General features: G+C 37.3%; 1 protein-coding gene across 3 annotated transcripts in view; it reads left to right on the top strand.

Moving 5' to 3' along the window:
- GHITM (growth hormone inducible transmembrane protein) overlaps positions 1–10,963 on the top strand; it is a 16,755-nt gene extending 5,792 nt beyond the window's left edge. For 2 of the 3 annotated variants that reach the window (XM_011950431.1, XM_011950432.1), the window contains 6 exons: positions 1,195–1,306; positions 2,083–2,224; positions 6,517–6,625; positions 7,851–8,039; positions 8,511–8,682; positions 10,046–10,963. In XM_011950431.1, the coding sequence (XP_011805821.1) occupies positions 1,195–1,306; positions 2,083–2,224; positions 6,517–6,625; positions 7,851–8,039; positions 8,511–8,682; positions 10,046–10,130 (809 nt within the window). In that variant the 3' untranslated portion in view covers positions 10,131–10,963. The remainder of the gene's footprint in view (positions 1–1,194; positions 1,307–2,082; positions 2,225–6,516; positions 6,626–7,850; positions 8,040–8,510; positions 8,683–10,045) is intronic. The other variant, XM_011950433.1, reaches the window with a different exon arrangement.
- The last annotated feature ends 228 nt before the right edge of the window (positions 10,964–11,191 follow it).

Genomic DNA, 11,191 nt, shown 5'->3' with positions numbered 1-11,191 from the left:
GCCACCTCGCCTGGCTAGTTTTTTGTATTTTTAGTAGAGACGGGGCTTCACGGTGTTAGTCAGGATGGTCTCGATCTCCTGACCTTGTGATCCGCCCGTCTCAGCCTCCCAAAGTGCTGGGATTACAGGCTTGAGCCACCGCGCCCGGCCTCCCTTTTTTTAAAGAAAAGGATTATTAATATGCCATAGTCCAAAAGGTATAGTCTCTTGAGAAAGTTCATTTTAAGTGTGTAGAATCCTCATTCAAGCATATAATATTTGTGTATGTTTCAGATTAAGAATATATCGCCAACACATAGATGTTAGTAAAAGCCTAGCTGTCCAAGAAGAGTCCTTTAACTGACTGCTCACATAGGGCCTCAGGAGGCAGTACTCTAACGTATGGTCAGTTTGGTTCAGTTTGGATATCAGCTTCGCAAGTTCAGAAACTAGATTGTTAATCATCCTAAAGCTATTCAAAGAATACCACTGCTCCTTAATAATCTTACAAAATGTCTTTACAATGGGAGAGAGCCCTAATCAGTATCCTTCAGGTCATTTCTTTCTGATTTGACCGTAGAGACCAAATCATGCAAATTATGTAGTGACAGCCTGGTAATATTCTTAGTAAACGAATTAGACTAAAAGAATAAGATGGACTTTATGAATACCTCTGTTGAGTTAGGGTTGATAAGTTAGTTGTCTGTCAGTACCCTAAAACAGGAGCCTCCTCCTCTCACTTGATTCTGCTGCATAAACACTGATTATATTTTCTTTCTGTTTTTTCTTGATTTCCACGTAAAGCATCATTTGTGTTAATACCAGGCAGTGTGGTATGACTGTTAACATTTCCTTCTCATTTTTTACTTTCCATGAATGTCATGTGAATATACTTCAGCCTCTTATTAGTAAAATAGTGTGTGTCACAGAAGTAGCTCCACATCTACAGACATACTGCCCCCTCAAATATTGTTGGAGTGAGGTTGAAGATTCACCAAGTCTGATTCTTTCTTTTTGGTACTGATTTTTATACCTTTGTTTCAAGAGTGTTTTTTTTTTACTGGCTACCTAACATTGAGGCAGTTTCTGTGCCCCATATGCACTGATTATGGCTGTTATTAAATATGATACATTATTTGATTCCCTTCATAAATATTTTAAAGGCTTTGTCCAGATGTGCCAGTACTAACCTGCATTTCCTTCTGTGTTCTGCAGTTGATCAGATGGGAAGATGGTTTGTTGCTGGAGGGGCTGCTGTTGGTCTTGGAGCATTGTGCTACTATGGGTTGGGACTGTCTAATGAGATTGGAGCTATTGAAAAGGCTGTGTAAGTAAATTGTTTTAAGTAAATTGTTCCTAAACAACTCCAACCTTAAAACAAAAATTCCAGTTTTCTTTTCATTCCTATCTTTAGTCACTTTGGAATGTTTTGTGTCCAGTCTTTGTGTATACACATAAATAAAGAATCTCTTCTTGCTTCTTTGACATTTATTTATTCAAATCTAAATAAAAATCTTTTAGCAAGGTTGTATGTATTTAAGTAAGGAGAAAATACGTTGTTGTTGTTTGGTTTTTTTTTTCTTTTTCTTTTTTTTTTTTCTTTGAGAGGGAGTCTCGCTCTGTCACCCAGGCTGGAGTGCAGTGGTGCAATCTCAGCTCACTGCAACCTCCGCCTCCCAGGTTCAGGCAATTCTCCTGCCTCAGGCTCCTGAGTAGCTAGGACTACAGGTGCCCGCCACCACGCCCAGCTATTTTTTGTGTCTTTAGAAATGGGGTTTCACCATGTTGGCCAGGCTGGTCTCGATCTCCTGACCTCCCGTGATCCACCCACCTCGGCCTCCCAAAGTGCTGGGATTACAGGTGTGAGCCACTGCGCCCAGCCAAAAATATGTTGTTTTTTATATGTGCTTGTATGTTTTATCTCATTTAATCCTTACAGTAATTCCCAGGTATGCATAATTATCATAATTATTTCCATGATAAATGAAGTGAATAACATTTAAAGTAGAAAATGATTTATCGTGAGGTCGCCCACCTAGTATATGACTCAACCAGAAATCAAATCTGTAATTTTATAAATTAATCATGTCATGTTTCTTACAGAATTTGGCCTCAGTATGTGAAGGATAGAATTCATTCCACCTATATGTACTTGGCAGGGAGTATTGGTTTAACAGCTTTGTCTGCCATAGCAATAAGCAGAACGCCTGTTCTCATGAACTTCATGATGAGAGGCTCTTTGGTGGTAAGTCAGATGTTTTTGTTTTCCTTTTTCATCTGAAGATCAAAAGATGAGATAAAATATATTGGAGGGAAGGGGATATTAAATGGAAAGAATACTGTATTGAACAAGTTTTTGTTCAAATAATGTATGAATTACAGGTTGAGCATCCCTAATTTAAAATCCAGAAATGCTCCAAAATCCAAAACATTTGTAGTGCCAACATGATGCTCAAAGAAAATTGTAGCACTTCACATTTTGGGTTTTTGGATTAGGGATTCTGAACCCTAACAACAATGAAGTATAATGATAAATAGTCTGAAATCTGAAGTCTGAAACACTTCTGGTCCCAGGCATTTCTGATGAGGGATACTCAACCTGTATTAGTGCAGCTGAGATAAAGTAGGAAGTTAATTCTGGGTAGATCAGCTATTATTCTTTATTAAACATGTATTCGAATAATACCGGAGGAGTTAGAAATCAAACTTACAAGGACAATGTTCTTGTCTAGCAGCAGATATCAAACAGCCTCTAATTTGTAGCAGTTTACTAAAAAAAAAAGCAAATGCAAAATCATCTTAGAAGTCTGACAGAAATGCCCGTTACAAAAACCTAGCCATTTTATGCAGTTAAGGGTAGAATAGTGCTGCTACTACTATTCCTAAGATTCTTGACCTTATAGAAGATTTTTATATTTAATGAGTTTCTCTAGAGCCCTTGTTATTTTGCTAGATACGAGAATTTGAATATGTGTGCCCTATTCTGCTATTTGGTAGAAGAGATGAACTGGAATTAGTGGCACAGATACACAGTAAGAAAGTGCAAAGTCAGTTGAGAGTTTCTGTCTTGAACAGTTAGGCAAGGTCCATGAAGGAGACGTTTATTTAATCAGGGTTGTTGAAGGCTAACATGTTTCATTTATTTTAGAGTAGACAAGAGGGCCAAGTGTAGTGGCTCACACCTGTAATCCCAGCATTCTGGGAGGCTGAGGCAGGAAGATTGCTTGAGCCCAGGAATTTGAGACCAACCTGGGCAACGTAGTGAGACACTTGGTAATTTTTAAATAAATACAAAGTTTTAAAAATTAAAAAAAAAAAATTTTAAGTAGACAAGGGCAGTCCAATTTTACCAGTTTAAGCGAAGAGAAGGTAGGAAAACCTAATTTTAGAGGTGACTTGCAATCCCATTAGAGGGAAATTCAAGTGTTTGAGGTCTGGATGTTGAAGAAGATATGGTTAGAAAGGATATGATTGTCAAGCTGAGGAGAGAACCTAAGCAATCGGAGGCCACTGGAGATACTGGAACAACAAAAGTGTGATTTATATTTGAGTTTTTAGAACCAATGTGGAAGAGACATGGAGCAGCTGTACCAGCTGTGTCTTTGTAAGATCTGAAATGAGGGATGATAAGAACCTGAACTAGAGCAGAGTGTGAGACTGGAGGGGAAGGAGAATTAGAAGAGTTCATGTAACACTGATTCCCCACATAGGGACCAAAATCCATAATATTTTCACTGTATTATACTTTACTAAAGGATAGCCAATAATAGTAGCATAGCTATTTGGACATTTATGTATTTTTAGGATGATGCTTTTCACATAGATGTCATGAATCTCCCAGCCCAGAGGTTCACAAAGGCACATAATGTTCTCACTGAGGATGTCAGTTTTAATCAAAAGCAAATTATTTAAAACAATACTTTTGTAATAAACATGGCAATATTTACCTAAAATTTTAGGCTGTAAAATGAGAAGTTTTGTGTTTGGGCCATATCCCAGTCCCTTCTGGGCAAAAGATTACCCTCTTCCACTGTTAGTAATACAGAAAATACTCGGGAAAGCCAAAGACAAGTGTTACAGAGATGAAGATGTAACCTTTTGGGTGTGACAGACATATATATAAAAATACACACATAGACATGCAGATAATGTCAAAGTTTGTCCCAAGTGCTTCTGAGGAGAGGTATCTGATCTTGCTCCTGGGTAGCCAGGGTACCTACTAGAAAAAGCTTTTGAGATGATGAGACAATACTTCAGTAAGTCAACCAGATATGGAAGGAAGTATTCTTAGGCATGATGGACTGAATTAAGGAGGCTGAAACTTTGGGGCATGTTGGCAGCCCTGCCAGTTCAGTGTGGTTGGAATGAAGAGTTTGGAGTGAGACTGGATCATAAAAGATCTTTAAAAAATTTAATTGCAGTAAATATCCCAAAAGTGTTGCCCACAGAGGATGTGTGAAATAGTTTGTAGTAATTATTTCTCATTAGAAAATGGTGGAGTGGAGCTTGATATGCTTTGCTTTTTTCTTTAATGTTTTTTAAAAATAGAGACTAGGTCTCTATGTTTGCCTAGGCTTGGCTTGAATTCCTGGGCTCAAGTGATCCTCTCACCTCAGCTTCGCAAGTAACTGACACTACAGGCACGTACCACCGTACCCAGCTCAGTATGCTTTTTTGTGTCAAGATTTTCCCATTCTTGGCAAAACCAACTGTTTTGTTTACCTGTACTTTATATTAGAGGTTGAATATTTGATGTTCATGGGTGAGACAGATAAATACAGGTGAGTGAGGAGGCCTGGTGTGTCGCACAGGAGATTGTTGACATCTAGAGGTTACTGACATCTAGAGTAGCCTTCTCAACTAAAACCATTCACCGTGTTCTTTATTTTTTATTTTTTAATTTTTTTATTTTTGCATAGTTGGCCAAACAAAACATCTGTGGCCTGATTCCAAGGGCTACAGGTTTGCAGTCTCTGATTTAAATTTCTTGAAGATTAGCACTGTCTTTTTTCCATTACATATTAGTACATTTCTGGTCATACACAAGGAATATTTAAATATTATAACACTGGAAATCTAAGATAGGCAAAGAAAACGAATGAGGACCAAATTAACCATAAACCTAGAAGGGTAGAAGTATAGAATCTTAATTCTCATTTTTCTTTTCCATGTGCTGTGATATCTACTTTCTTTTTTTTTTTTTTTTTAGACGGAGTCTTGCTCTGTCGCCCAGGCTGGAGTGCAGTGGCCGGATCTCAGCTCACTGCAAGCTCTGCCTCCTGGGTTCACGCCGTTCTCCTGCCTCAGCCTCCCGAGTAGCTGGGACTACAGGAGCCCACCACCTCGCCCTGCTAGTTTTTTGTATTTTTTAGTAGAGACGGGGTTTCACCGTGTTAGCCAGGGTGGTCTCGATCTCCTGACCTCGTGATCCGCCCGTCTCGGCCTCCCAAAGTGCTGGGATTACAGGCTTGAACCACCGTGCCCGGCCTGTGATATCTACTTTCTATTGAAAATTTAGCAGATATGGAGTTCAAAGCTATGTGCTATATATATTCTTTCTTTTTTAAAAAAATTAGTTTGTAAGCTTGACTGATTTTAAAGAAAATCCTATTTGTGCTATACAAAAATACATTTTTTAATTAAGAGTTAATTATCTTGGGATCCCTAACAGGTTTTTGTTTCACCTCTGCCCAACAAGAATAAAATTGTTAAAAGATGTGATGCCAGTCCAAGCTTAAGTCATGCGTTTGAAGCCATCTGCAAAACCTCATATATGGCAGTAGGGGGCACTCATGCTAACTTAGCCAAAACTGTGAAATAAACCCAGAGCTTTTTTATTTATTTATTTTTTTTGGTGCGATCTCCACTCACTGCAAGCTCCGCCTCACGGGTTCACGCCATTCTCCTGCCTCAGCCTTCTGAGTAGCTGGGACTACAGGCGCCTGGCTAATTTTTTTGTATTTTCAGTAGAGCGGGGTTTCACCATGTTAGCAGGGTGGTCTCGATCTCCCGACCTCGTGATCCGCCTGTCTCCGCCTCCCAAAGTGCTGGGATTACAGGCGTGAGCCACCACGCCCAGCCAACTCAGAGCTTTTAATGTGGCAGAAAAATAAAAGCTTTGATTTTTTTTTTTTTGAGATGGAGTCTCGCTCTGTTGCCCGGGCTAGAGTGCAGTGGCACGATCTTGGCTCATTGTAACCTCCACCTCCCTGGTTCAAGTGATTTTCCTGCCTCAGCCTTCCAAGTAGCTGGGACTACAGGCATGCACCACCGCACCTGGCTAATTTTTGTATTTTCACTAAGACGGGATTTCACCATGTTAGTCAGGCTGGTCTCGAACTCCTGACCTCAGGTGATCCTCCCAAAGTGCTGGGATTGCAGGCATGAGCCACCACACCTGACCTTAAGCTTTGATTTATTATCTTTAATATTTTTACAACTAGTATATTAGAAATAACTAATTGGACTTCAAACCTGTGGGTTTCTGCTTTGTTTTCATATAAGGATCAGTTTTTCTTAATAGTACTTGTCTTTCAGACAATTGGTATGACCTTTGCAGCCATGATTGGAGCTGGAATGCTGGTACGATCAATACCATATGACCAGAGCCCAGGCCCAAAGCATCTTGCCTGGTTGCTACATTCTGGTATGTTCTGTTTTAAATTGTTGAGACAACCTTGACTACTACCTTTTTTGGGTGGCTCTTGCCAATTGTAAATGACCACCTACATGGAATTTAAACCTCATGTTTAGAAAACACAGTTTTCTTCAGTCATTACTGGCTGCCTTTTTGCCAGACCTTTGCTTCGAAAGGTTGATTTTGCTACTAAGACCATGGACATCTTCATTACGAAACTTGTGTGTTCTGACATTCTAGTATATGCAGAGATTTACTTTTGTGTATTTTGTTTAATACCAGGAGGGCTTTATATCTAGTATGCATCATTTGAGAGTTGTTTTTGTCTGGTATATTTAGAAAAATTAAAAAGTGAGGATAGAGAAAGTTATGCTGAAAATGTTGCTGCAAAATACAAAAAACTGAGAGGAGTCCTAAGAGAAGTGTTCTGTGTAGAAATTTCACCCACTGTTTTGCCTAGAGCAAAAAGTATTTTTAAATTATTCATCATCATGAGATAGTATACCTTGTTAAGCATATAGCTTGATCTAGAAGTGTTACTCTTTAAACTAGTATTGAAAATCCAGTATAAAGATAGCTTTGTGCCTAGTCTGTGAGGTAAACTGCATTTAAGTAAAAGGTAACTTATTCTGCTTAGCACTGAAATAATGCATTATCTAAGATTTTTTTCAGTTAAGGAGTTCCTTTACCTTGGTTAAATTATTGGTAAAATTTTTACTGTAATTTTTATGAAATTACTTATAAATATCTGACAACTAAAATTATTTATAAGCTATTAGCAATCCTTATTACATAAAGCAACAGCAGTGTCTATCTTAGAAGTCCCCACACTTTAAGTTTATCATTGTATGCTTTTCGCTTTTGATAGTAGTAGGTTTGACTTTGAGTTACTTGTTTTAAGCTTGTTTATCTCAATTATATGAATGTTGTAGAAACTAGTGGTAAGATCAGATTCAAATAGCTGCATGGAATTTGATGGTTACTAAATAAGTAGATTAGTGTTTGCTTGTGAGTGTGATTGATTAGGAATAGTGTTAATGTTGTGATACAGAATTTGAGTAGTCACCAGTTTGGGTTGTAGAATTTGGTGGGGGTAGTATCATCTAAAAGGCAGAACTTTTTGAATCATAGTGCTTAAACAGTAAGGTATAGTATAAAGTGGCATGTTAGAAGTGTTATTTTCCTTTTGCTTGTTATTTAATAAATACTTAATGAACACTTGCTCTTTCTCCAGGTGTGATGGGTGCAGTGGTGGCTCCTCTGACAATATTAGGGGGTCCTCTTCTCATCAGAGCTGCATGGTACACAGCTGGCATTGTGGGAGGCCTCTCCACTGTGGCCATGTGTGCGCCCAGTGAAAAGTTTCTGGACATGGGTGCGCCCCTGGGAGTGGGCCTGGGTTTCGTCTTTGTGTCCTCACTGGGTAAGCTGCTGTGTTTTTACACTTAATTCTTGGTGCATAGTTTCCTGTAACCTGAAATACTCCAATATCCTAATTGACCGAGTCATTTATTTTAAAACTTTTTTTAAAGATTGATGCTAATTTGACTGGATTTTACTATTGGCATCATATAAAAATCATGGCAACATGGTCAACCATTATTACTGGCTTTACCAAACACATCTAAAATGAGAAAGTTGGTCTGGAGAACATGAATATTGTTCTGGTGCAATGCAAGAACCTTCCTGTGAAATGGGCAAGTGGCTCGTTGGAGGAATGAGTATCATGGATTTTGAACTAATATAAATAAGATTAGACAGTACGTATACCCAGATGTCGTCTTACCTGCACAGTATACCAAAGTTTTTTTTTTAAGTAATATAAATCATAAACTCAGTTATTCGAAATCCTTTTTAAAAAAAAATCTTGATTGTTTTTGCATTTTGATTTCAGGATCTATGTTTCTTCCACCTACCACTGTGGCTGGTGCCACTCTTTACTCAGTGGCAATGTATGGTGGATTAGTTCTTTTCAGCATGTTCCTCTTGTATGATACCCAGAAAGTAATCAAGCGTGCAGAAGTGTTACCAGCATATGGAGTTCAAAAATATGATCCCATTAACTCGTAAGTAATGCTTTTTACTTAACACTGTTACTCTGTCACATAAGAATGCTTGTGTGTATTTGACCTGTTTTGTTTTATGGCCGTATTAGTTTTCTAGGGATACTGTTAACAAAATATCACAAACTAGGTGGCTTAAAACAAAACTTGATTCTCTTGTAGTTCTGGAGGCCAGAAATCTAAACTCAAGGTTTTAGCAGGGTTGTACTTCTGAGGGCCCTGAGGGAAAATCTGTTCCCTGCCTCTCAGCTTCTTGTTACTGCTGGCAGTCCTTGACATTCCTTGGCTTGTAGATGGATCATTCCAGTCTCTGCCTCCATCTTCACATCATGCTCTTCCTGTGTGCGGGGGCTTAGGATTTCATCATACTTTGTTGTGGGGGCGGAGGAGGGTCACAGCTTAAACCACACCAATGGCTTTGTCAGATTTCCTATTTTACTTTTGTTGCAGTTTGGTCTGTTCTCTGTTTAGTAAACTATCCAAAAAACCTCTGATTATATTGCAACTTAGTGCATTCCATTATCAGAATATTTTGTCTATTTTTGTGAGCCAGCCTCAGGGTACAATAAATAACGTGCTCTTATTGGTCACTTAATTTTGTTAGTGTATTTTGCAGACTTTAAAACTGAAGAAATGTATTAGTCAAGTATTATTTATTGGAAAAGGTATATAATTGACTTGCAATTTTTAATAGAAAAGCCTATTTTATACTTCTAGAAATTAGAAACTCTTCAGTATAAAGATTCTAGTTTCAGAGATAGGCAACTTTAGTTGGCATTGTTATTATGTTTTTCTTTTTTCTTTTTTCTTGGAGTCTACCAAAGTAGGTTATTTTATTTAAACAATTTTCTTGAGTCAGTTTCATTGTGTCTGTCACATTTTTTTTAAAGTAATTTGATTTTCTTTATCTAAAAATAAAACTTAATGTAATGGCTTAAGGGGAAAAAAGTTGCTGTAAAGCTTACAGATCTGTGGAAGTTTTTTTTAGAGGGGTGAAGTGGGTCTTTTATATTAAAAAATGCCAGACTTGTGTCTAACAGGTTTTAATAAAAGTGTTTCTTTGGTCTTGTTTTGTTTATTTCATTGTCTGCCACCTAGTTTTCTTTGCAAGTTGATATATGCAGAGTGTCAGAGAACAAAATAATGATTTTTTTTTTTAACATTTAAAAGATGAGTCTGCCAAAAGGAAGGCCTTAACTATTTTCTAGTCTAGGATTTCATTAGTTGGCAGTTAAATATCTTATTTTTAATTTCCATTTTATATCACTAAGACAAATAGTACTGCTTTTTCTTCTTTTCTATATTAAGAATTCATCATCGCTATTAGAATTACATCATATGTAATGGGCATAATTTTCTTTTCTAGGATGCTGAATATCTACATGGATACATTAAATATATTTATACGAGTTGCAACTATGCTAGCAACTGGAAGCAACAGAAAGAAATGAAGTGACTCAGCGTCTGGCTTCTCTGCTACATCAAACATCTTGCTTGTTTAATGGGGCATATATGCATTAAATAGTTTGTACAAGCAGCTTTCGTTGAAGTTTAGAAGATAAGAACATGTCATCATGTTTAAATGTTCCAGTAATGTGATGCCTCAGGTCTGCTTTTTTTTCTGGAGAATAAATGCAGTAATCCACTCCCAAATAAGCACACACATTTTCAATTCTCATGTTTGAGTGCTTTTAAAACATTGTAGTGAATGTGAAAACTAAAGTTTGTATCATGAGAATGTGTTTTTTCTACTTTAAAATTTAGTAGGTTTGCTAAGTAGGTAAAATTTAGCAAACCTGTGTTTGCATAGTTTTTGGAGTGCAGAATATTGTAATTAATGTCATAAGTGATTTGGAGCTTTGGTAAAGGGACCAGAGAGAAGGAGTCACCTGCAGTCTTTTTTTTAAAATACTTAGGTCTTACCACCTATGTGATTGATTAGTGAGGAGCCAGTAAGAAACACCTGGGTATTTGGAAACAAATGATCATTGTTACATTCATCTGCTGAACTTAACAAAACTGTTAATCCTGAAACAGACACAGATGATGCATTCTCCTGCTGTTGCTTCTCAGTGCTGTCTTTCCAATATAGATGTGGTCATGTTTGACTTGTTAGGAAAGTACAGAATGTTAATCATACAGAGAATCCTTGATGGAATTATATATGTGTGTTTTACTTTTGAATGTTACACAAGGAAATAACTTTAAAACTATATTCTCAAGAGAAGATATTCAAAGCATGAAATATGTTGCTTTTTCCAGAATACAAATAGTATACTCATGATTGCTAAGTGTTTTTTATTTTTGCATATTTATTGAACTGTCTAATTGAATACAGCTTGCTTTTATCATCTCTTCAAGCTTTGAAGCCTTTATAGAAAAGCCTGTTTGTGGCTTACACTTGAAATTATGAAAGCAATTTTTCTCCTAAGACTTTTGGTTTCTTGCATTCCCTCTCAGACTTAGCACTAAAAAGCAAAGCACACAGAACTAATTCTGTCTTAATGAAATA

Source organism: Colobus angolensis, unplaced genomic scaffold, assembly GCF_000951035.1.
Source record: "Colobus angolensis palliatus isolate OR3802 unplaced genomic scaffold, Cang.pa_1.0 Scaffold307, whole genome shotgun sequence".
Classification (NCBI taxonomy): Eukaryota; Metazoa; Chordata; class Mammalia; order Primates; family Cercopithecidae; genus Colobus; species Colobus angolensis.
The sequence above is the reverse complement of the archived record's forward strand: the minus strand, read 5'-3'. Positions and strand labels throughout refer to the sequence as shown.